We start from the raw sequence: 26,018 nt of genomic DNA on the forward strand, positions 1-26,018 counted from the left end.
AAAAGCCTGGACAATGGGGATTACCTGCCGCAAGTGGGTTAGCAACCGGACCCCAGGAATAAAAACACCTAGATTCCTCTGGGACTGGATTGATTACACTTGTGTCCAAAAAAAACGCCATAGTGAAGAAATAAAGCCGAAACTCAATTTGTCACGTGTGTGCTGCTCTTATCTGATCTATTCCGAGTGAAGTCGAGAAGTTTCCCAACCCTATAGCCATTATTAAAGAATTAGAGTTGGAAAAACGCCAAAATGGCCTTTATGAAGAAACTAGGGCACGACTTGGAAACGGTAAAAAAAAAAACCCACTATAGGTCCTGCTGAAAAACGAGGCAGTGTTCAAGCCCCAGGTGGAATCTTGGGTTTAATCCATCGTCTGAAGATCAGTGGCAAAGTTAAACACACTGCCGGGGGGGGGGATAACACAAAACAGGTTCTTATTGTTCACTTTGTGGCTGTACAACGAATACACTCAAATACGAAGACACACTAAATCTTCATACTCCAATTCCTCACAAATTTTTGGATTTAAAACCTGAAGGGAATTTTGAAACATGTCAGTGATGAATAATATCGTGTTCCTGAAACGTTTCAGTCGTTTTGATGGTGCAGTGATTCACGCTGAATCATGAAAACACCACATGACGCTACGTGTGTCAGACAAGTAAATATTATTATTGTAATATTATAAATAACAATGAAATGAAATATTGATTGATTGTGTAAAAATCTGACCACTGACAATCCCAACATCAATATAAAAAAACAGTTCATGAGAAGGTTTTAAGCTAGATACTTTAAGAAGCTGTGCTAATCTGGGTTAAGTACACAAACATAGACGCTAATTATTGCGTTATTATGAAATGAATCATTGGTTCTTGAGACTGTGTTGGTACATCATGTTCATTTGTCTTGTTTTGTCAGATCTGTCGCCACGTGAGTCGAGTCTTTTCCCCTGGAGGAACGTCAACAACATTTCAATATAGGGCAAAGATGAGTGGGGTTTTTTTCAAATGTAACTAATTATAAAATGTGAATGAAGTTTTGAGAAATCTGGTGTAAATCTGACCAAAATCTGTGTCAATTCAGGTTAAATATTGCCAAAGGTTTTGGGACACCCCTCCAGATCATTGAGTTCAGGTGTTGTTTTTCAGGGGTTGGGCTCGGCCCCTTAGTTCCAGTGAAAGGAACTCTTAATGCTTCAGCTTCATACCAAGACATTTTGGACAATTTCATGCTCCCAACTTTGTGGGAACAGTTTGGGGATGACCCCTTCCTGTTCCAACATGACTGCACACCAGTGACCAAAGCAAGGTCCATAAAGACATGGATGAGTGAGTTTGGTGTGGAGGAACTTGACTGACCTGCACAGAGTCCTGACCTCAACCCCATAGAACACCTTTGGGATGAATTAGAGTGGAGACTGTGAGCCAGACCTTCTCATCCAACATCAGTGCCTGACCTCACAAATGTGCTTCTAGAGGAATGGTCAAAAATTCCCATAAACACACTCCTAAACCTTGTGGAAAGCCTTCCCAGAAGAGTTGAAGCTGTTATAGCTGCAAAGGGCGGGACAACTCCATATTACATTCATGTGCATGTAAAGGCAGACGTCCCAAAACTTTTGGCAATATAGTGATGACATGACCTGAGATCATCCATCCATTTTCTTTACCTCTTATCCTACACATGGTCACTTGGAACCTGTGGGACTCAGGGAACAAGCGTGCACACCCATCGCTGGACATGATCGCACACTACGGTCAATTTAGAGACAACAGAAGGTCTTCAGTCATGTGGAGGAAACCGGAGAACCCAGAGGAAACCCCAGGAGTATGGGGAGAACATAAAAACTCCACACACACAGGGTGGAAATGGGACTTGAACCCCCAACCCTGAGGCTAATTATTTCATTTTTATGTTTGATTATTGTGTTCTTCAACTGAGTTGCTCAACTACGGGCTGAAACTCTACAAAACATTCACTCTACCTGTTAGGATTGACTCTGACTACATCCAGCTTGTTGTTGTTGCTGACCACAAGCTACTAATTTTTTTCTTAGGACATTTAGAACTCCATGTCCTTTCCAATTCAACCAACAAAAGACCCAACACAAGTCTCGCTCTCTCTCTCTCTGATGCAACACTTTCCCAGAACCAACTGTACCCTGTTACTGTGAAACGACCATTACGAGTTGCATCAGCCGTACTTTTATGATAATTACATGCAAAGACGCTCAGATTGACCAATAGAAGTGGAAGAAATGTGTGACTGACAGCTAGGTCGACCAATCGGATGAGCAATAATGTGAGGGGTGGGTTACGGTTCGCGTTCCATGGCAATACTTCACGCGGTGATTGGGTGAGAGACGTGGAAGCCCGCCTCTTGTTGATACCGCGATTGGTTTAGAGGGGGAGCGCGTGCAGAATGACGTCGCGCCATGGTAACGCGCTTGCAGGATATATATGAAGGGACGCGAGCTTCATTTCATCATCCGAGCGACGAGCAGCGCTGCGGGAGAGGCTCTATAAGGCTAGAACTTTATATATCTCTCGCTCAAGGTAGAAAGGATTTGCACTTTAGTTTCTCAATATTTGAGAAAAGCCAGCGCGCGAGACGAGTGCCCGTAGGGCGCGGTTTTAAGTCTTTGATCTCGAGCTGAGCCTAAGGAGGCTAAGATGGCGTTTTAAGGCAATGATGCGGCGACACTAATGCGGCGGCAATGCACCAGGCAAAACAACAAGATTCGCGCAATTCCATCTTCACAACTGCCAAGCAGTTGGGCTCCGGTACCGCTCGCGGTCTAGCGGTGAGCCAGCCGATACCTCTGCTCCTCGACCGGAGGAAGCTGAAACGCTAACGGGCTAGCCCCGGTAAACGGTAACGGTTTCATATCATATCTATTATTCTTTCGTGCGTCGTCGAATCATTTCCCACAATGAAGCCTCAAGACATCATAGCCGGTAAAAGTAGCCTGTGGATTTTCGGCTACGGTTCCCTGGTGTGGAAACCCGACTTTAAACACAAGCGGAGCCACGTCGGCTTCATCCGCGGGTACAAGCGGCTCTTCTGGCACGGGGACACCTTCCACCGCGGAAGTGACGAAATGGTACCGTCAGCTTTATTTATTTATTTTTGTTTGTTTGTTATTATCGTGCCCCTTTTTGCTTGTAATTTACCGTGTTCGTGATTCATTAATATTTATTTATTTATTTTTTATGACAGCCTGGAAGAGTGGTGACGCTCCTGGAGGAGGATGACGTAAGTGCCACTTCCGGTTCCTCCTATCTTTTATTTTTTAAGGGGAATCAGTGGTAGTGAGGAGGCTGAAAATAACATTATTGGCTTATTGTAAATGCCACAGAAAGACAACAGTGGTGAAAAGTAAAATAGATAAAGTTTTTAAAAATCGTCATCTAGATACAGCATCTTTTACGCGTTTTGAGTTTGTAATCAAACTTTAACTCCGCCTCTCCCTCCTCTGTAGGCATGCACCTGGGGCGTGGCCTTCGAGGTGACCGGCTCCCAGATCGAGGAGTCCCTCGCCTACCTGAACATTCGCGAGGCGGTACGAGGAGGCTACGGCACCCGTATGGTCGAGTTCATCCCACGTGACGAGAGCCAGCCTTCGGTCCAGGCTCTGGTCTACATCGCTACAGAAGACAACCCGACCTACCTGGGTCCGGCGAGTACAGACGAGATCGCCGCTCAGATCGCAGTGTGCAAGGGGAAGACGGGCTACAACATCGAGTACCTGCTCCGCCTGGCTGAGTTCATGAGGCAGAGCTGCCCGGAGGTGGATGACACTCACCTGTTTTCCATCGAGAAGGCCTGCCTCGCTATCTTTAAGCCTTTACTGTTAGCAGCACAGCACCGTGTAACTGCTTGAAACTGAAACGCTACCTGTAAATCCTTAACACTCACTTATCTCATGCATTGTTACTGTAATGTGTTCGATTTACATTTCATTTCTCTCATGAAGTGACAAACACAAAGCTGTACGGCGCACACACACACCTACCTTCAGAACATTCTCCGTTTACTTTACACTCCAAAACCTGACATTCAGTGTGTGTGATGTACCACGCTTCAGAAAACCGTTTTATTGTAAAAGGACGTTGAATAAAGGTGCATTCATCCAAACATGTGTCTGGAGTTTATTTATACATCATTGTGCAGTTCTGGACTCTGATTGGTGAGAATTTTTCTATAACAGCCGCTCTGACTTTACTGTTTCTATAGTAACCGCTACAGAGTGAGGCTGGTGAGGGAACAAAGTCTCTATAATATATTTATAGCTGAGCATTCATTACTTCCTCTAGGTTTTTATTCACACTTCCTAATTCGTGTGAATTGAACTGCATCACGCACCTGTTACACACGCTGCATTTCCACTCCAAAAGCGGGAACTGCTTTGGATGTAGTTCAAGATGACTTCTCTCTCACACACACACACACACACACACACACAGACACAGAGAGGAACAGGGAAGCCGGTGCTCCTGGAAGTCCTGTGTTTACACTCTCTTGCTTATCAGGTCTGAAGGAACAGATAAGAGAGGAAATGTGGATCAGCGGTTCATCTTCTCGTAGCTGTGAACCTGTGTACAACAGTTTAGAGGAAGACCTTTATGATCCGCCCCTTAGATGGGGTTGTGTGAGAACCGGTCAGAAATATCCACGCATCTGTACGAAGGCTAATAAGCGGGGTCATGGCACACAGCACCTCCACCAACAACTCTATCAATGATTGCATGTTTATATAACATCAACACCAAAACATTTATAAAGCCTTATTCCAACAGGCATCATTCATAGAGCGTATGCTAGTTTCATTCACTTGATCAAATGGTGTATGTTGACATAAGGTGGTTATAACACACTGCAGGCTGACTGGCTGTACATTAGAGCGTCATGACAACTGACTTTGCCGCTCAGTGGCCCTTAGGTAACAGGCTTCTTATTCCTCTTATAAGTTTTACAGTAAAAGGAATTTTGTTTTATTGTTTATCAGATGGTTATGAACACCTCTGACAGTGTCATGACAGGGTTATGTATCTTATCTCCTAAAAAGACAGCCTTAATGTCAACTGGCATTTATCATAAGACGAATATATCTGTATATAATAAGTTTATAAATGTTTATGTAGGTTTTATGTCACTTGTCATGAAGCCCTTATGAAGGTTCCATGTAGCTCTATGATCACTGATCTTGAGTACCAAGTTTACTTTCCCTCATGAATTTTTATAGTAAACCGAGTTTCATTTTATTGTTTATAAGATGGTTATAAACACCTCTGGTAATGTCCTGTATCTTATCACTGTCCTAAAAAAATCAGCCTTAATGTCAGCTGACACTTATCATAAGATTAACATGTCTATATATATATATATATATATATATATATATATATATATATGTCTTTCAGACTTTATGTCTGACTTTGTCACTTATCATGAAGCCCTTATGTAGGATTTCAACAAATGTAGCTCTATGAACACTGACATTATCAGTCTTAAAAACAGCCTCTATGTGAGCTGACGCTTGTAAGGAGTAAGCCTTTACGAATGACTCACTCAGCTGACTGTAACGTTTCATCTATATTCTAATCCTTATTATAATGAGCATAAAGGTATGGGTGTCATAAACCTTCTCGTGTAGGTGTTATGTAGTCTTATGAACATTGCTCGCGAATAAAATGTCGCTATCTTTCGGAAAAAAATAACGATAAATCAGACAGAAGCGTTTGGAATTATTTTTGATTTTTTATTATTATTATTATTTCGGATTTACTCCACGTTAGTAAAACAACACTTTTCTTCCTCTCGTATGTACACAGTGAACTATAAAAATATACGAGCATCATGGGAAATACGGAGAACGTTGAAAGGGAGCGAGATCCGCCATGGTATTTACAAACACTGGACAAATCATCACGCTTGAGAGACAAAATAAACTCCTCCCACTCCACTCCACCCCACCCCAAACCCCACCCCCCCAAAAACCCTCACAGGTGCCACAAAAACGATGCGATTTCAATACGTTTAAAAATAAACAGCTCCATTACAATTTACAGTTAGCACAAATCTTCATAAATTAACCTTTTTCTTTTCTTTTTGTTTTAACTTAAGCTATGATACATTTTACATCCATCAAAAACTTTTCCAGGTCAGAAATAGTCCACATTTTAGTGGAGTAGTGAATTTTTTTTCTTTCTTTTCACTTTTTTTTTTTTTAAAGCAGCATGACATTTACACCTTCATTCCAAAACAAAATTCCCCTCGCAAGTCAGAATATTTAAATATGAAGGATCTGAAGCTGAAGCGGATTCTGAAAGCTGGATAAAGAGAAGTTTGGCGTTTTTAAACGGATTTCAAAAGTTGATCTTGATATCTGAGGTTTCTCTTCCTGTTTCTGTTGTAAATGTTTGACCTTAATGTTCTTGCCAAAACCCAAGACCAAAAAAAGGTGATATTTCATGCTGGTGGCCCCAAAAATCAGTGATGGATCAATGGATGGATGGATAAGTGCAAAACTAGGAATTACAGTCGAGCTAGATGAATCGGAAATCGGATTCGAATTTTAGCCGTAAAACCAAAACTTCACAGTGACTACAGGCCTGGTGAAATGATATTTTCCCCAACATCGGTAGACAAATCTCACAAATTACTGGCCCAAAGAAATCGAGAACCTCCAGGCGGTGCTACTGCTACCGTCCACCTGCATGACCACTCGGAGCTTTGCCTCTCTTGGAGGTGGGGTGAAGGACGTGCGAGCTGCCGTGTGGGAGGAGCTGAGCGCCAGAGCCCAGGACCGAGCCTTTAGCCTGGGGAGAGGGCGTGCCTACGGGAACGAGCGCTGCGGAGGATGAAGATCGAGCGATCGCTGGCTGCAAGGAGCCAGAAGTAGCGGCAGCAATACCTGAGGGAGGAAATTACAACGAAGCACCATTAACGCAACGTAACTCTGTTGCATCGCTGGAGTCTGAAACGGATGAGATGAATTCTGGATTCTGATTGGTTTATATAGTTTCTATAGTAACAGCTCTTTCAAACAAACTTTTGATTTTTCACGTCCTGCTTGACGAACCCACCTTTAGACACGCTGTAGCCGTACGCCGCGTACGCCGCAGCTGAGGCGGCCGCTGCTCCCGCCATCGCTCCAGCCATCGCTGCTGCGCTGCCAGCCGTCGACTTCCTCCCTCGACCCTTCCTGCTCGCGCACTTCCCACCGCTTCCCGAGCCTTTGGGTCTCCCTCGGCTCCGAGCGGCTCTTCCTCTGCCTGGACTTGACACGTCTAGAGAAGAGACACCTGCAGGACGCAGTGCAACATCAGCAAACATCATGAAATGTCTGATTCTAGGGTTAAATTCGATTAAACTAATTTGCATACTGTACTTGATAGGCTGTTACATCTTATGATGCAATAACACATACTGTTCATACTTACAACACTAACTTTTCTGATAGTTTCAAGGCCCTTATTTTGAAGTTGAACATGAATGCACAACAAAGCAATCTCTGTTTTATCAACAGAAAAATACATTTATTTCATCATTTTAGGCTTTTGGGGGAAAAGAAAAATCCCCCAGTCCGTCATCATTTAGATTAGACATTAGTTAATGTGCTGAGTCGGTCCTTCTTTCAGTGTAATTGGATTTGTCTGGGACACGAGCGTGAGGAATTCAGGAGTAACAGCATGTGTCAGTCTTCACTCAGCTGTGTGTATCTGCTCGAACCTCTGTCTCCGATTTGGAAGCTCTACACAGCCGTATGCGAGTCCTACATAAACACGACGGCTCCACACGGGCCGGCCTTTTATTATCTGGCCCCGAGCCTGCGTCCTGCGAGAGAGACAAAGCTAAACAGCGCACAGCGAGGGCTGTGGAGGAGGAATTCGCTGAGGGCAAAAAGCATCGTGTTGGACTTTATGAGGGAGCAGAAAGACGTCTCGGCCTTCTGATTAGCTTGTCCGTTAGAGGAGAAGAGAATGAAAGTGAAGAATGCTTTCATTTAGGTCCAAGGGAAAGCTGGCAATAAAACGAATCGACTCCGAATCGACTTGGTCGTTGGAAGCGAATCAAACATGCTGTGTGTTTTGGAATGCAGAACTTTTCTTTTTTCTGTAAATGGGAGCTGATAAACTGAGCCAAAGCACAGAGCTGGAACATGGAAATGTGGATGAACAAAAGAAACAAAAACACAGCAAATGCTGGAAAGTGCTACATAAAATTCATAAAGAAAATATTTATATAGTTTATATCTGTGTTCTTTACGGATGATTTCTGACCAAATGACAAGTCACTTTTTTGGTTTGTTTAATTATATCTGCTCTGAAACTAAACCAAACAGAAAACGGTTCTCTTGGAAAGGAAGATTTATCGCTTTCACACAAAATTCCTCTTTTGATTTGTTCTTAAGGCCAGAATTCGATCTAAATCACAATCAATAATAAAAAGTTAATAAGACATCGTAAAAAAGTTGTAGAAAGAATTAATAAAAAAGAAACCAGCCCAGATTCTAGGAATATGCAAATTAGATCTGTCAGAAAAATTTGCATATTGAAGCTGATAGGCTGTTATGACGCAATAACCTAATGTTCAGTACTAGCCAATAGGCATAAACAAACAATGCTTCAAAAACAACACCAATATACATGTGTGATTTTAATTTCTTTAAGTTTGCATGATTAATGTTGTTCTATGTGCAGGTCTTAATCCATTCTTTATTTCCTTTAAAACCAAAACATTTTTTATTTATTTAATTATTTTCTGGATCCATTATTATATTTGTAGATTTTTAAAAAAAATATGAAATGAAGATCTTTTTCTTTCTCCTCACCGTTCATGTTGTCAGAGACGGATCCGGTGCCGGAGGCGGGCGAGTTAGTGGGCAGCGGTTCATCCACGATGACCAGCATGTCGCTGCTGCTCTCATCGGCTGGCAGAGAGCCCGGCTGCAGCTCGCTGCTCAGAGAGATCTGCGCAAACAAGTCAACATGTCAGCTCGGCTTCATAAAAATAGAAACAAACCCTTCTGTGCTGATTACTTTATATACATTACATCCTGTGTGTATGAAGTTCTCTTCAGTGTATCTGCTTGGAGATTTAAGCACCACTTGCTGTCCAATAATAATAATAATAATAATAATAATAATAATAATAATAATAATGATAAAAATCATGATAGATGCCATGATAAATCTCCCTGGACGTGTTTAACTTCATCTGTCTTCTAGAAAACCTTGAAGCGTTCTCCAGAGAACATTCCTTCCAAATAGGATAAGAATTCTCGGAAGAATTCCTGTTAAATAATAATACATGGGGATAAGTCATGTTTATTATTCCCCATGAGAACAAATGTGCTTTAAATCTTCAATCTAATGCAATCCATTAGTTTATGAATCTGAATGAAATCAAGCAGCATGAAGGTTAATATAGTGTTAAATTAAAGAATAAACGTGGGATTAAGTGTAGTTCTGACCTCACTGAAGGGGCTGGGCATGGCCGACTCCATGTCCACGCTGATGAACGAGTCCTCGCCGTCCGCCGACAGGTTGGAGTTGTCGGCCGAGGGGGCATACGGGATCACCAAGTTCACGCCGTCTTTCTTCCTCTTCGTCGTCTCTGCATCCTCCTCCTTTTTCCTCTGCACGTGAACACAGTACACAATCTCAGAAGGCCCATAAGTGCATGTACAGATGCTATAAAGTATGTGAGGTATACTGTATAGGTAAATCTATATAACATGTAATTGATATTTACCTTCTCTGCGTATTTTTCTCTCTTCCTCTTGCGGTCCTTCACCTTGCTGCTCTCCTCCTGCTGCCTCTTCTCCTCCTGCCTTAAACGCACTGCTCACAAACATGAGCACAAAGGACTGAGTGTTTACACAATCAAATATGGGGAGAATGTATTTATTTTCATTTATTTTTTAATTCATTTTTTAAAATCTATTTATTTACATTGATTTATATTTATTTAAATGCATTTTATAATTTAATATAAATATAAGTTTATATTAAATAAATATTAATTTATTATTATTATTTATTTTTGAAAATATTTAAATTCTCTTATCCATCTATTTATTTATATATTTACTTTCTAACTTTTATTTAGATTTTTTAGATTATTTATTTAAATTCTTTTATGTTTATTTTTTAAAATATTCATTTTAATTTACTGTCTAATCTTTATTGATTTATTTAATATATTTTAATTATTTATTTTTTATTTATTTATTTATTTTTATCATATGGTAACCCTGTAGTACAAAAGGTTTTAACTGATATTATGACACCAATCTAAACAAAACAGCTCATAATTCTGAAGAATCACTGCTATTGCTAAAGAGATGTGAAGATTCAGATAGCTTATATTTATTTATATAAAAAAATATAACACGATTAGTTTATTTTATCTGTGGCTAATCTTTGGATTGATTTACAATACACAAAATGATTTGAGTTCTGAAAAACCCAACTCACGTTTTTTCTCCAGCTCCTCGTCGTCCAGCAGAAGACTGACCACCTCTTTGGGCTTCAGGGTGTCGGGTTTGAAATTCCCTCCTGATATCACCATCCTCTGAATCTAATACCCAGGAAACATGAGAGAGCGTGATTAGAGAGAGCTTTAAACTGGATTATAATTTACAGCAAGGTCCGATCCATTTATTTTCAGGTGTGTGTGTGTGTGTGTGAGGTGTAAATATGAGAGGAAAACTACAGTACTATGACCATAAACTCTGTGTGTGTGCATGCGTGTGAGTGTGTGTGTGTGTGTGGTGATGATGTCTTCATGTCTTTATACCTCGCTCTTCTCTTTAGCCCGCTGTAGGATTCGCTCCTCTATCGTGCCTTTACATATGAGGCGGTAAACTGTGACCTGCTTGGTCTGGCCCAGTCTGTGAGCTCGGTCCATGGCCTGCTGGTCCACCGTAGGGTTCCAGTCGCTGTCGTAGAAAATCACCTGCAGGGGAACAGAGGTCTTCTCATAAACACACACCATATACAAATTCTTCTGTCCAGAGACCAGAGATTTATCACTATCATCAAGTTACTTTTGAAAGCCATCTTTGAATGTTAAAGTTAAGATAAAACAGATAAAAGGTTCCATTATAATGAAGCACTGTTCTTGTTAGAACGTTCATAAAACATCGAGATGTCAATTCTGTGTCATCCTGAAAAATCAAATCATTTGTTGAGGAGCGATTATTTTGGCAAGTCACTGTTTATTACACTTAACTACACAGAAAACTGTAAAGATAAAAAAACTGACATTAATGCCCAGGTTTTCCAGATGTGGTTAAAAAGGGGGCGGGGTTTATTAATTAGGAAATTAGCTTAGGAAAGTTCTTTATTTCCTTTTTCTTGCAATTGTGATTGCTGTTATTGCCATCTATGTCTTTTTACTGTTTTTTCCTCTTTATTAGGTTTATTATTCATTTAATTTTTTCATTTTATTTATTAATTAATTTATTTATTTATTTTTAATAATTGTTGTCATTGTCCTTACTTTTTTTGCACTTTTTTAATTTTCTATTGTTGCAATAAAGATTGATGTTAATGTTCCTTTTCCCCTGTTTATTTATTTTCTTTTTTGTTGTTGTTTTATTTGTCATTGTCATATAATGATCGTATTTTCTTTTCCTCTTATTATTTATACATGTTTTCTTTTCTTCTGTTGTAGTTATTACAGGTATTGTTCCTTCCCCCTCTGTTTTATTATATACTTATATATCTCCTTTTTTCTTTTCTTCTGTTGTAGTTGTGATGGTTATAGTTCCTTTTCACTTTGTTTTATTATTTTTCTTTCTCAAAGCTGTGATAATTTTCTTGTCGGTTTTCTCAGGTAGAGGTTAAAGTTCAGAGGGTCACATGGTTTCACTTTCCTCTATCTGACTGACTGTACATTCCTCACTATCATCATTAGTTACTCTGTAGATAAAAAAGATACTGAAGATATTTCTCTGGTATCAGGAGAACGTGGCGTTCTCAGAAGTGCCATGTTCCAGATCATGATGTTCCAGCAGAACAGGAAACTCCCCATAGAGAACCCGTCACTGAGTGACTAAGAGTTGTAATGAGAGAGAGAGAGAGAGAGAGAGAGAGAGAGAGAAGGAGAGAGTGTGTATTAGAGCGTCTCACCGTGTCTGCAGCGGTCAGATTTATCCCCAGACCCCCTGCTCTAGTGCTGAGAAGAAACACGAAAATATCCGTCCTGCAAGCAGGAAAGAGAGAAAGAGAGAGAGAGAAGGAGAGAAAGAAAATCAGACACTTTATCCAATACCACACACACACACCCTCTGTACAAAATGGAAAGCAGACAGCGGAGAGGAGAGATAATGCAAACCAGAGACGCACAGGGAGGTCCAACATGACAGAACATCACAGACCGAGCGCTAATTACAGCAACTTTTCTAAACTTCACCCAGAGCAGGAAAGGGGGGGAGAGAGAGCGAGAGAAAGAGAGAGAGGGAAGAGAGAGAGAGAGAGAGAGAGAGAGAGAGAGAGAGACAGAGAGAGAGAGACAAAGAGAGACAGACAGAGAGAGCGAGAGAGAGCGAGAGAGAGGGGGGGGAGACAGAGAGGAGAGAGAGAGAGACAGTGAGAGAAAGAGAGAGAGACAGAGAGAGAGAGAGACAAAGAGAGACAGACAGACAGAGAGAGCGAGAGAGAGACACACTAACATGGGATGAGCTGTTAGACTCAGCGAACCTCTTAATTTATTTTTGAAAAGAAAAGAAAAGAAAAGAAAAGAAAAGAAAAGAAAAGAAAAGAAAAGAAAAGAAAAGAAAAGAAAAGAAAAGAAAAAAGACTTGTCTTCCTGATTGCTCACCGGCTCTGGAAGTCCGCCACCATGTCACGCCGCTCCGAGATCTTGGATGAACCATCCAGTCTCATGTATGTGTGCTTTCGGTACACCATGTACTCCTGGGAAAAAGAGAAGTAAGATATGTTATTAGAGTTAATCAGAAACTACACACTGTGTGTGTGTGTGTGTGTGTGTGTGTGTGTGTGTGTGTGTGTGATCATTCTGTACAAGAGAAAAGAGTTAAACAGAAACATGATCCTCATGTCCTCATTAACTCTATGACCAGTCCACCCACAGCGTGACTCCAGCGTTCCTGGAGCTGTGAGAAACATCGTGTTGACCTTGACTGGACTTTAATCTACATGCTGGTTCTGTCCACTTAGGGTACAAACCCAAACGTTCTGATGAGGTAATGACCACATTACACACCACAGACTGGAACGTAATGACCAAACAACACAATGCCTACAATAATGTAATGACCATACCACACACAATACGATTGTAATGACCACACCACACATACAATAGCATACTGGATCACACTACACACATACAAATGTAATGACCAAACACCACACAACACATATGATAATAATGACCATACCACACACAATATGATGGTAATGACCACATACAATATCATAATGACCACCCCACATATCACACACAATAACATAATGATCACACCACATATGATAACAAACAAATACAATAACACAATGACCACGGCACACACAATACGATCACAATGACCACATACAATACTGTACTGACTACACAATACAACAAGATACTGACCACACCACACACAATCACATAATGACCACAACATACGATAACAATCATTCACTCTCCCTGTCTCTCTCTTACTTTCTCTTTCTCTGTCTTTCTTACTCTCTCTGTCTCTCTCCCTTGCTCTCTCTCTTTCTCTGTCTTTCTTTCTTTCTCTCTCTCTCTCTCTCTCTCTCTCTCTCTCTGTATTTCTCTCTCTCTCTCAATCTTCTTTCTGTCATCCATAATGAGTTAGAGTTGGACAGCTCCCTGACCTCCAGGTGTGGTATGTAATGTAATATGTGTAAGATTCTGGGTAAGATTTGGCCGTTCCCCCTGAAGATGTCAGCATGGCTGTGAGTGGTGTAACGGTGACATCAGCATCTACTCCCAAATCACCACCACTACTGATGTCACCACAAATTAGGCAGCGTCAAAACAGGGAGAAAACCAACAAGCTTCAAGCTAAACAGCCAGAGATTGTAATCTATTCCCCGGAGCTGACTCGGACACTCAAATGGACTCCAGCTGGATCATATAAACCCACAGCCGAGTGAAGGGAGTGCTAAGAAATCGGTCATGACATCATTCAGCACAGGCTAATCCACTAGCGCTAGCACTGTGTGTGTGTGAGATTATAAGTATTATTCTCACACCCGTGTGATGAAAACAGAAGAACGAACAGTCCGTGAAGTCTCGGGATCACAGGATCGGATGCTTTCTTGTTTTTTTTCTCTCCCATGATTAACATTTCCCATGGTGCAACATGGCGACGCGACAAACACAGGAAGTGAAGTGTGTATAAGCACCTGGCAACTTCCTTCCAGACTTCTAAAGAAAAGTCAAATATCTACAATAGCACTGTAAGGAATTCCTCCTACAGCTCCACTGTGGTGTTGTGGACTGGAATAAACACTCCAGGTGAGGAGAGAACAGTAAGAGCAGTGGAACGTGGTGATGGTGGTGTGTTGGTGGTAGTGTGGTGTGATGGTGTGGTGTGATGGTGGTGTGGTGGTGGTGTGATGGTGGTGTGGTGGTGGTAGTGTGGTGTGGTGGTAGTGTGGTGTGGTGGTGTGGTGTGATGGTGGTGTGGTGTGATGGTGGTGTGGTGTAATGGTGGTGTGATGGTGTAGTGTGATGGTGGTGGTGGTGTGGTGTGTTGGTGGTAGTGTGGTGTGATAGTGGTGTGATGGTGTGGTGTGATGGTGGTGTGGTGTAATGATGGTGTGATGTTGGTGGTGGTGTGATGGTGTGATGGTGGTGTGGTGTGTTGGTGGTGTGGTGTGATGGTGGTGGTGGTGTGTTGGTGGTGTGGTGTGATGGTGTGGTGGTGGTGTGGTGTGGTGTGATGGTGTGGTGTGGTGGTGGTGTGGTGGTGGTGTGATGGTGGTAGTGTGGTGTGATGGTGGTGTGGTGTTGGGGTGATGGTGTGGTGGTGGTAGTGTGGTGTGATGGTGGTGTGGTGGTGGTGTGGTGTTGGTGTGATGGTGGTGTGGTGTTGGTGTGATGGTGGTGGTGTGATGGTGTGGTGTGATGGTGCTGTGATAGCGTAGTGTGATGGTGGTGGTATGATGTTGGTGTGATGGTGGAGTGGTGTGTTGGTGGTGGTTTGATGGTGGTGTGATGGTGGTGTGGTGGTGGTAGTGTGGTGTGGTGGTGGTGTGGTGTAATGGTGGTGTGATGGTGTAGTGTGATGGTGGTGGTGGTGTGTTGGTGGTAGTGTGGTGTGATGGTGGTGTGATGGTGGTGGTGGTGGTGTGATGGTGGTGTGGGTGGTGGTGGTGTGGTGTAATGATGGTGTGATGGTGGTGTGGTGTGATGGTGGTGTGGTGTGTTGGTGGTGGTGTGATGGTGTGATGGTGGTGGTGGTGTGTTGGTGGTGTGATGGTGTGGTGGTGGTGTGGTGTGATGGTGGTGTGGTGTGATGGTGTGGTGTGATGGTGGTGTGGTGTGATGGTGGTAGTGTGGTGTGATGGTGGTGTGGTGATGGTGTGGTGGTGGTAGTGTGGTGTGATGGTGGTGTGATGGTGGTGTGGTGGTGGTGTGGTGTTGGTGTGATGGTGGTGGTGTGATGGTGTGGTGTGATGGTGCTGTGATAGCGTGGTGTGATGGTGGTGTGATGGTGGTGGTGTGATGGTGGTGTGGTGTGTTGGTGGTGTGGTGTGTTGGTGGTGTGGTGTGATGGTGGTAGTGTGGTGTGTTGGTCGTGTGGTGTGTTGGTGGTGTGGTGTGGTGGTGGTGTGATGGTGGTAGTGTGGTGTGATGGTGGTGGTGTGATGGTGGTGGTGGTGGTGTGATGGTGGTGTGGTGTGTTGGTGGTGTGATGGTGTGGTGGTGGTGTGGTGTGATGGTGGTGTGGTGTGATGGTGTGGTGTGATGGTGGTAGTGTGGTGTGATGGTGGTGTGATGGTGGTGTGGTGTTGGGGTGATGGTGTGGTGGTAGTGTGGTGTGATGGTGGTGTGGTGGTAGTGTGGTGTGATGGTGGTGTGGTGGTGGTGTGGTGTTGGTGTGATGGTGTGGTGTGATGGTGGTGGTGTGATGGTGGTGGTGTGATGGTGTGGTGTGATGGTGCTGTGATAGCGTGGTGTGATGGTGGTGGTTTGATGGTGGTGTGATGGTGGTGGTGTGATGGTGGTGTGGTGTGTTGGTGGTGTGGTGTGATGGTGTGGTGGTGGTGTGATGGTGTGGTGTGATGGTGGTGTGGTGTGATGGTGTGGTGTGGTGGTGGTGTGATGGTGGTAGTGTGGTGTGATGGTGGTGTGGTGTTGGGGTGATGGTGTGATGGTGGTGTGGTGTTGGTGTGATGGTGGTGTGGTGTTGGTGTGATGGTGGTGTGGTGTGATGGTGCTGTGATAGCGTGGTGTGATGGTGGTGGTATGATGTTGGTGTGATGGTGGAGTGGTGTGTTGGTGGTGGTTTGATGGTGGTGTGATGGTGGTGTGGTGGTGGTGTGATGGTGGAGTGGTGTGTTGGTGGTGGTGTGATGGTGGTGTGATGGTGGTGTGGTGGTGGTGTGATGGTGGTGTGGTGTGTTGGTGGTGTGGTGTGATGGTGTGGTGGTGGTGTGGTGTGGTGTGATGGTGGTGTGGTGTGATGGTGTGGTGTGATGGTGGTGTGGTGTCATGGTGTGGTGGTGGTGTGGTAGTGGTGTGATGGTGGTAGTGTGGTGTGATGGTGGTGGTGTGATGGTGGTGTGGTGTTGGGGTGATGGTGTGGTGGTGGTAGTGTGGTGTGATGGTGGTGTGGTGGTAGTGTGGTGTTGGTGTGATGGTGGTGGTGTGATGGTGGTGTGGTGTTGGGGTGATGGTGTGGTGGTGGTAGTGTGGTGTGATGGTGGTGTGGTGGTAGTGTGGTGTGATGGTGGTGTGGTGGTGGTGTGGTGTTGGTGTGATGGTGGTGGTGTGATGTTGGTGTGGTGTGATGGTGCTGTGATAGCGTGGTGTGATGGTGGTGGTATGATGTTGGTGTGATGGTGGAGTGGTGTGTTGGTGGTGGTTTGATGGTGGTGTGATGGTGGTGTGGTGTGTTGGTGGTGTGGTGTGATGGTGTGGTGTGATGGTGGTGTGATGGTGGAGTGGTGTGGTGGTGGTGTAATGTTGGTGTGATGGTGGTATGATGGTATGGTGGTATGATAGGGTGGTGTGATGTTGGTGGTATGATGTTGGTGTGATGGTGGAGTGGTGTGTTGGTGGTGGTTTGATGGTGGTGTGATGGTGGAGTGGTGTGTTGGTGGTGGTGTGATGGTGGTGTGATGGTGGAGTGGTGTGTTGGTGGTGGTTTGATGGTGGTGTGATAGTGGTGTGATGGTGGTGTGGTGTGGTGGTGGTAGTGTGGTGTGATGGTGGTGTGGTGTGATGGTGGTGTGGTGGTGGTAGTGTGGTGTGATGGTGGTGTGATGGTGGTGTGGTGGTGGTAGTGTGGTGTGATGGTGGTGGTGTGATGGTGGTGTGGTGGTGGTGTGATGGTGGTGGTGTGATGGTGGTGTGGTGTTGGTGTGATGGTGGTGTGGTGTGATGGTCCTGTGATAGGGTGGTATGATGGTGGTGGTATGATGTTGGTGTGATGGTGGAGTGGTGTGATGGTCCTGTGATAGGGTGGTGTGATAGTGGTGTGATGGTGGTGTGATGGTGGAGTGGTGTGTTGGTGGTGGTTTGATGGTGGTGTGATAGTGGTGTGATGGTGGTGTGATGGTGGAGTGGTGTGGTGGTGTGATGGTGGAGTGGTGTGGTGGTGGTGTGATGTTGGTGTGATGGTGGTGTGGTGTGTTGGTGGTGTGGTGTGATGGTGTGGTGTGATGTTGGTGTGATGGTGGAGAGGTGTGGTGGTGGTGTGATGTTGGTGTGATGGTAGTATGATGGTGTGTTGGTGGTGGTGTGATGTTGGTGTGGTGTGATGGTGCTGTGATAGGGTGGTGTGATGTTGGTGGTATGATGTTGGTGATGGTGGTATGATGGTGGTGTGATGGTGGAGTGGTGTGGTGGTGGTGTGATGTTGGTGTGATGGTGGTATGATGGTGTGTTGGTGGTGGTGTGATGTTGGTGTGGTGTGATGGTGCTGTGATGGGGTGGTGTGATGGTGGTATGATGTTGGTGGTGGTGGTATGATGGTGGTGTGATGGTGGAGTGGTGTGGTGGTGGTATGATGTTGGTGTGTTGGTGATGGTGTGATGTCGGTGTGGTGTGATGGTGCTGTGATGGGGTGGTGTGATGTTGGTGTGATGGTGCTGGTGGAGATAAGATGCTCTGCTCCTTCAGGGACTGGACGATGTGGTCACCATTGACAACCACAACCATAAAAAAGAATAAAGTGAAGGTATGTGCAGGATCTGGAGCTGGGTCACTCTAGATAAACTCCTGACTTTACTGACAGATTATCAGAAGCTGATGTTACTGCTAAAGTTACAGGGTCAGATATATGGAGCTACTTTTTCAGGATGATATGAAGTGGTGAGGTGTGAGGTCACTTCCTGTTAAATCTTACTGTACAGTAAGACATATTTCTTTCTTTCTTACTGTCCTTCTTTCTTCCCTTCCTTCTTTCTTCCCTTCCTTCCTTCTTTATTTCCTTCCTTCCTTCCTTCTTTCCATCCTTCCTTCTTTATTTCCTTCCTTCCTTCTTCCCTTCCTTCCTTCTTTATTTCCTTCCTTCCTTCCATCCTTCCTTCTTTATTTCCTTCCTTCCTTCCTTCTTTCCATCCTTCCTTCTTTATTTCCTTCCTTCCTTCTTTCTTTCCATCCTTCCTTCTTTATTTCCTTCCTTCCTTCTTCCCTTCCTTCCTTCTTTATTTCCTTCCTTCCTTCTTTATTTCCTTCCTTCCTTCTTTCCATCCTTCCTTCTTTATTTCCTTCCTTCCTTCCTTCTTTCCATCCTTCCTTCTTTATTTCCTTCCTTCCTTCCTTCTTTCCTTCCTTCCTTCTTTCCATCCTTCCTTCTTTATTTCCTTCCTTCCTTCCTTCTTTCCTTCCTTCCTTCTTTCCATCCTTCCTTCTTTATTTCCTTCCTTCCTTCTTTCCATCCTTCCTTCTTTATTTCCTTCCTTCCTTCTTCCCTTCCTTCCTTCTTTATTTCCTTCCTTCCTTCTTTATTTCCTTCCTTCCTTCTTTCCATCCTTCCTTCTTTATTTCCTTCCTTCCTTCTTTCTTCCCTTCCTTCCTTCTTTCCATCCTTCCTCCTTCCCTTCCTTCCTTCTTTCTTCACTTCCTTCCATCTTCCCTTTCCTCCTTTCTTTCCTTCCTTCTCTAGGTCTTTCTTTCTGACTTACTGACTGACTTTCTTTCTTTCTTTCTAGGATGAATGGAGGAGAGTGAAGGTGCTGACCTCCAGCAGATCGATCATTCGGGTCATCTGGGAGTAAATGAGGACGCGATGGCCCTGAGACTTCAGCTGAGCCAAGAGCAGGTCCAGAGTGTGGAGTTTCCCACTGTCCGTGATCAGACTCTCCTTATCTGAAACACACAGGAACACCACGTCAGGTCACTTCCTGTTAAATCTTACTGTACAATCCACAATATACTGGAACGAACTGTGGAGAATAAGGTGTGATGTCACTTCCTGTTAAACCTTACAGGACGAGAGATACAATAAGAGATATTATAATGAGCTGTGAAGAATGAGGTGTGAGGTCACTTCCTGTTTGAAAGAAAGAAAGAAAGAAAGAAAGAAAGAAAGAAAGAAAGAAAGAAAGAAGATATGAATCTTAGAGGTGTCTGGTGCATTCATCGGTATGTAACCCACTCTGTTGTGCCCACAGAACCGGGCTGGTGTTTAATGTGATGGTGTTTAGTCTTGACCCCAGTGATGGTCACTGTAAGACTGGTGCACTGCATGTTAACGTGTTCCGCTTGTTTTCTGAGAGACGTGGAGTGCAGAGCTGCACACTCATCTCAGTCATGTGGAGGAAACACCACCACTGTGGTCAGAACCAGAGGAAGGAGTGGACAGAACTTGTGAAATGTTTGATCCAGTGGGACGTGGTAGAGGGGAAACATCCATCCTCACATCCTATAAATTGCCTCGGCCCCCTGATGAGAGAGCTCACGCCAACAGCTCACCATAAACAACCCGACTGGGAGGTGTGCACGTTTCTCAACCGCTCTTTATAACGGGGGAAAAGAAGAGGCTTGACATTTTCTTTATTGTTTGTCAGACGATCTGGACAAAGAGAATGATTTATTTAAAAACAAAAAATATTTAGGACAGAAAAAGGAAATTCAATTCCCAGAATTTTTTAGATGAAGTTAGCTGGGTGAAAAGTATTCAGAGTTGACTTAAGCGCAAACAGAGGAGGGTTAATACTGAAACTGTGGGCGGAGTCTGAGTGAAAAGGGGCGTGGCCCTTACTTACTATACCTTACTATTCAATCAGAAATACTGTAATGAGCTGTGGAGAACCAGGTGTGAGGTCACTTCCTGTTAAACCTTACTGCACAATAAGAGATATTGTAATGAGCTGTGGAGAACCAGGTGTGAGGTCACTTCCTGTTAAACCTTACTGAACAATCAGAGATCAGAGAGGCAGTAAAGATAGTAAAGAAGGGATGAAAGAAAAAAAAGGAACAGTTTTACACTTTAAGGTACAGTTAAAGTGCTTGGCTGATTGACCATCAGCTACACTTCTGTAAATCTGCCGATAATTTTGATCCAAAAAGTGGATTTTATTTTATTAAATATTTATAAACACACAGCTATGAGATGTGGAAAGTTCTTGGCATTTATATTTTTTAGTTCTTAATATAAGACGCTCGGAAAATTCCCACTGTCCTTGTGTCTTTGTGCTCTCAGATCATATGACCAGGCTGCAGAGGTCAAAGGGCAAGGATGGACGGCACCTGGGAGTTTAGTGGAATTTCTCCAGCTTATGAGGATGGGATGTGAGGCTGGTGAGTCACGAAAGCTCTGATTAAGCGGTCACGTATTCCACACAACGTGGCGTGAGATTTCCTGAGGTTCTCCTGGCGATGAGGCTCTGAGCGCAAAAACAGAGCGAACAGCTCCACCTGCAGGACGGGGGCGGAGTCACGAGACTGCTCCACCTTTACATTAAACTATACATGTGATAGCTGTGTGAGGCCAAAGTGCAGGAAGAAACTCTTCTCACGTTAGCAAGAAAGCAAAAACTAAACTAAAGGCTCGGACCTGGGATAAACGATTATGTCGCCCGTAAAAGTTCGGGCCAAAAATCAAAAAGCAAAAAAAAAAGAGGGCAATAATATTTCCGCCCATTTTGCTGGGGCGCAGGGATTCTTTGAAGGAACAGGAAGGGAAAGCTGAGTTTCCCACAGGCTGTCTGCAAGCTAAGACTGATTGCTGCCCTCCTCTCTCTCTCTCTCTCTCTCTCTCTCTCTCACACACACACACACACACACACCTCCAACTCAACAACAAGTCTGCAATGCTGTTACAATAAATTGAAAAAAAATCTCTGTGCCAGAACTAGTGTGAGAAAAGACCTTCATGCTCCATCACCCTGCACACACACACACTCTGAACAAGTGTTACACTAAATCCCTAAATACAAATACAAAATATTCGAAAGAAAGATAGAAAGAAAGAAAATAAATAAATAAACTGCAATAAAGTTAAAAAAATCTCTGTGCCAGAACTAGTGTGAGAAATGACCTTCATGCTCCATCACCATACACACACACACACACACAGGGTTTTGGATTAACCATAAGAAAATGCAGACGAACTGTTTGAGAGGATTTATACATAAAGATTAGATTAGAGCACAGAGATTACTGCCATCCAATTTTTGTTGCTGTTTTGGTCACACTTTCAGTCACCAAAACACTACTGAGCTTTTCTAGTCATCTGTGTATTAAAAAACACACACACTTTTTATTCATTTACATAACCTACTCATTCCTTCAAAGAGGTTGTTTTTTTGTAATTGTTGAAGGCAAATTTGCTCAGTTCAACTGCTTGTCTTTTTATGCTTTGTACTCGATTTGTACTGCGCATGTGCGGAAACTTGGGTTTTGTTGCTGCCAACATCGCTTTATAACTAGAACCGTAGCGAAAACACGTTTTGTTCTGCGCATGCGCGGAACTGCTGCCAACACCACTTTATAACATCAAATTATTAGTAGTATTATAACTGTCACTACTCGATCCGTACCGAAAACACGATTTGTACTGCGGAAGTGCGTCTGAATTTATAATGGAAGGCATTTATAACACTGTTGTTACAATCCTTCTAATAATATAATGTTATAATGTGTTGTTGGCAGCAATTTCGCGCATGCGCAGCGTTTCCGGTACGGACGCGTTCCATTAAAAGCCTCTTCAACAGAATGCATTAACTCCTTTATAACATTTAGCTTGAATTAAAGATGTTAACTAGCTAACTAGCTTGTAGTTGTAATTTAGCTCCCACTTTTTTAGCCTCCTCAGAGACCGTGACCGGAAATCCCGGTTATGTTTATAGCGAACTCGCTTAAAACGACTTCCTGGTCATTATTTACAGAAACATAAAATAAAATATTAAAGAAACGTGAAATGAGCATATTAACATTAATAATTTAATCACCCAGCCACCCTTTTCTACCCTCACACATTATGATGCACGTGCACGCTAACGGAAACTCTCGTCTCTTCCTTATTACAGACTTATTAAAACACAAAAATTACATCTTGTCTCTAATTTAAATTCTATTTCAATTTAGACAAAATTTTCCTTCTTACACATTACCCCTGCAGTCAGACTTCACAGTATAACACTAGAAAAAGCGCTGACCTTTTGTGTTGACATGAAACTAAACATGGCACGCGACGTGCATGCCGTAACCATAACAACGCCGCTCCCGCCTCCGCTTTAGGACTGGCGCGAGCTAATTAGCGAGTTTATGCATCTAGATTTATTAACAACAGAGATTAGACTGAATTTATAAATATTTGGATATGGCTTAGGGGGGGAGGAAATCAGGAAAATGTGACGGTCTCTGTGAAAGACAGAGTTTCTACACCGACCTCCACGTTCTTTTAACAGAAACAGCCTTGGAGGTTGGGGTCAGAGCGCAGGGTCAGCCATGATACGGCGCCCCTGGAGCAGAGAGGGTTAAGGGCCTTGCTCAAGGGCCCAACAGTGGCAACTTGGCGGTGCTGGGGCTTGAACCCCTGATCTTCCGGTCAACGACCCAGAGCCTTAACCACTTGAGCCACCACTGCCCCTCAGAGCTGGGCTCTGATTGGTCGGTTGATTAGAAAAAGTGTTTGAAGTCACTTAATATTTTATTATACACTATGTTTACAAGTTTGCAAACACTCCGCTTTTACGGTGGAGAGGCAGACAGACAGACAGACAGACAAATAGATAGATAGATAGATAGATAGATAGATAGATAGATAGATAGATAGATAGATAGATAGATAGATAGAAATTATGATGTGGATACAATTTATAAATAAATGATGTTAATAATTAAATAATAAAAAATACCAGCCACTTCCCAGAAAAATGTGCAGATGTAGTTTGGGGAGAAAATGATTCACTGAAGTCAGTAAGGTCAGTAAAGTCAGTGAGGTCAGTAAGGTCAGTGAGGATTACAGTGAGTAGAGTTTAAAAGAAAAACGTGAACACAGCTTCACTGGAATAATTGGATTTTTTGTTGTTGTTGTTGCTGCACGCAAAAAATCGTCATGATTCAGCCGAGTTAACAGACCGAACCCACTCTGAGAGGGAGAGAGTGTGTGTGTGTGTGTGTTTTGCGTGTGTGTGAGATTAACTGGAATAGTGCCTTAGCTGAGCTAATATGTTGATATTGCTGATTAACGCGTATCACAAAAGGCCATTCATGCAGCGCTGTGTTCCAGCATCTTCACAGGGGGCGACGGTGATGATGTTGATGGCGCTGCCACGGGGCTTCAAATGAGCCTGGCCCTGCGTTGTGTCATTTCCTTCCCAGGCTACAGTACGACTCTGAGAAAATGGGAAAAGGAGCGAGAGCCGAAGCACCTCGGGTCTGTGAATGAGCGCCGGAGCTTACTCACACACACTCGCGCTCAGCTAACAATGCGCTGAAACAATGTCCCAGAGTCGAACTTCCTTGCTTTGTCCCCCCTCCCAACTTCACAGGACGAAAAAAAAAGTGCACTCATAAATATCGGGTTAAGAAATAAAATGTTAAAAATACTGGCTCTGTGTAAGATTTAACAAACGGCAGTGTGTTGAGCCAAACGCTGACAGTGACGGAGAAGCAGTACAGGCAGAGGTGGTGACCCCAGAGCGGCCCGGACTGGTGGCCACCGTGACCTGTATCACTCTCCCACGGGTCTCTCTGGCAGCCTCTCCTTCTCCTTCTGTAGCGTTTCCTCTGTAGCGACTCTGACTCACACGCACAATAGCACAGAGAGGACGTATCCCTGTTCAACCTATCCCCCCCAAAAAAAAAAAAAAAAAAAAAAACCCCACCAAGATGAGCTCCTGCGAATGTGGGTATGTGTGTAGTTCTCTCAGGGGTTGGGCTTTAAGATTAAGATTTGTGAGTCGCTTCCTCTAGAGACGCTGGAAATCCAACCTGTGAGAAAGTTTTTCGGCTTAAATAAAAACCCCTCGGCACAGGAACAATAGTCGGATACGGAGAAATGATCTAGCGCTCTGGAGAGTGATGATGATGGTGGTGTTTTAGTGCTCCACGCTCACCCGGTATCCTGATGAAGGACCAGCCGTGACGAGGCTGCAGAGACATCAACCCTCCTGGGCTCTCAGGGTGGAAGTAGTTTGCACGGGTAGCCCAGGTACGCGCCAGCTCAGGTGAGCCGAACAGGAAGCACTGCTTGGCGGTCAAACTCCCGCCGTCACGGACCTGCTGCCACTCGTACTCGGCGCTGCGGTCCGCACAGTAACGCTCTACAGGAACCGCCGTCACCTTAGAAACACAGAAATAGAAAAATGTCAATAAAGTGAGTGCATACAAAGTGATCTGTAGTGAGTGAGTGTGTGTGTGTGTGTGTGTGTGTGTGTAGGGAAGATGTTACAGGTGCAATGATCAATAAAAAAAATCTTAATTAACGGTTTAAGGCATGGCTGAGAAATCCCGTTTACGGAAAACTTTGGGATTTCCAGTCCGGAATGCTTATGCACTATGACATCTCTGACATATTTACGAAGATCCTGGGGGCGGAGCTTAGTGAACATGAGAAGGCGGGCTGAAGGGGAGGGGAAATTCATTCAAACATCAAACATACCTCATGGCTGCATCTTTAAACTCGTGTTTCCGGGAAAAGTCTGAAACGTCTGTCACTTTAATCCAGAGACGTTTGTTAATGTTTCATATTCATTAAGGATTGATTAGGATTCATCTGAACTCCTCAGATAAAGAGAGAAACTTAAACAGGGTCCAGATTCAGGAGGATATGACGTGGCAGCGAACCAGCACAGAATTCATGCGATTCCTGGGAAATTCTCAGGACACTCATGTGTGAATCAAAACTAACTAAAAAAGAAAATCCCTTCAAAACGACTTAAAGGTACAGTGTGTCTGAGTGGAATACACTTGATAGGCTGCCAGGCTGAAAGACATTGGGAAAGTTACTGGGAAAGTCCTGGGATATGTGTGAAAAGACCATTACTAAGTGGTTATAATTTGTACTAATTTGAGTTGTGTTAGCTTAAAAAATATATACATAGACAGAGCGACAGACAGACAGATACACAGACAGACAGACAGACAGACAGACAGACAGATAGATAGATAGATAGATAGATAGATAGACAGACAGACAGACAGGTAGATAGATAGATAGATAGATAGATAGATAGATAGATAGATAGATAGATAGATAGATAGATAGATAGACAGGTAGATAGATAGATAGATAGATAGATAGATAGATAGATAGATAGACAGACAGACAGACAGGTAGATAGATAGATAGATAGATAGATAGATAGATAGATAGAACATTATAGAATTATATTAGAATA

At 43.4% G+C, this 26,018-nt stretch overlaps 2 protein-coding genes across 2 annotated transcripts in view; one reads left to right on the forward strand and one right to left on the reverse strand.

Annotated features, from left to right (window-relative positions):
• The first annotated feature begins 2,473 nt into the window (after nucleotides 1–2,473).
• chac1 (ChaC, cation transport regulator homolog 1 (E. coli)) lies at nucleotides 2,474–4,143 on the forward strand. Its single transcript, XM_058379660.1, has 3 exons — nucleotides 2,474–3,109; nucleotides 3,226–3,261; nucleotides 3,488–4,143. The coding sequence occupies exons 1-3, from the start codon at nucleotides 2,939–2,941 to the stop codon at nucleotides 3,887–3,889; spliced, it is 609 nt and encodes a 202-aa protein (XP_058235643.1). The 5' UTR covers nucleotides 2,474–2,938; the 3' UTR covers nucleotides 3,890–4,143.
• Nucleotides 4,144–5,753: 1,610 nt separating this feature from the next.
• The window catches only part of ino80 (INO80 complex ATPase subunit), a 47,147-nt gene continuing 26,882 nt past the window's right edge, over nucleotides 5,754–26,018 (reverse strand). Inside the window, exons 26-36 of the mRNA XM_058379590.1 lie at nucleotides 24,735–24,960; nucleotides 19,409–19,536; nucleotides 12,841–12,935; nucleotides 12,150–12,222; nucleotides 10,813–10,971; nucleotides 10,491–10,593; nucleotides 9,766–9,854; nucleotides 9,485–9,649; nucleotides 8,843–8,981; nucleotides 7,095–7,313; nucleotides 5,754–6,922 (exon numbers count right to left, since the gene is read on the reverse strand). Of these exons, the coding sequence (XP_058235573.1) occupies nucleotides 6,711–6,922; nucleotides 7,095–7,313; nucleotides 8,843–8,981; nucleotides 9,485–9,649; nucleotides 9,766–9,854; nucleotides 10,491–10,593; nucleotides 10,813–10,971; nucleotides 12,150–12,222; nucleotides 12,841–12,935; nucleotides 19,409–19,536; nucleotides 24,735–24,960 (1,608 nt within the window). The 3' untranslated portion in view covers nucleotides 5,754–6,710. The remainder of the gene's footprint in view (nucleotides 6,923–7,094; nucleotides 7,314–8,842; nucleotides 8,982–9,484; nucleotides 9,650–9,765; nucleotides 9,855–10,490; nucleotides 10,594–10,812; nucleotides 10,972–12,149; nucleotides 12,223–12,840; nucleotides 12,936–19,408; nucleotides 19,537–24,734; nucleotides 24,961–26,018) is intronic.

The sequence above is a fragment of the Hemibagrus wyckioides genome, linkage group LG25, assembly GCF_019097595.1.
Source record: "Hemibagrus wyckioides isolate EC202008001 linkage group LG25, SWU_Hwy_1.0, whole genome shotgun sequence".
Classification (NCBI taxonomy): domain Eukaryota; kingdom Metazoa; phylum Chordata; class Actinopteri; order Siluriformes; family Bagridae; genus Hemibagrus; species Hemibagrus wyckioides.

Coding starts and splice junctions, on each gene's coding strand:
- chac1 (XM_058379660.1), top strand. CDS start 2,939: ATGAAGCCTCAAGACATCATAGCCGGTAAAAGTAGCCTGTGGATTTTC. Junction 3,110..3,225: donor ACCGCGGAAGTGACGAAATG/GTACCGTCAGCT, acceptor TTTTTATGACAG/CCTGGAAGAGTGGTGACGCT. Junction 3,262..3,487: donor CGCTCCTGGAGGAGGATGAC/GTAAGTGCCACT, acceptor CCTCCTCTGTAG/GCATGCACCTGGGGCGTGGC.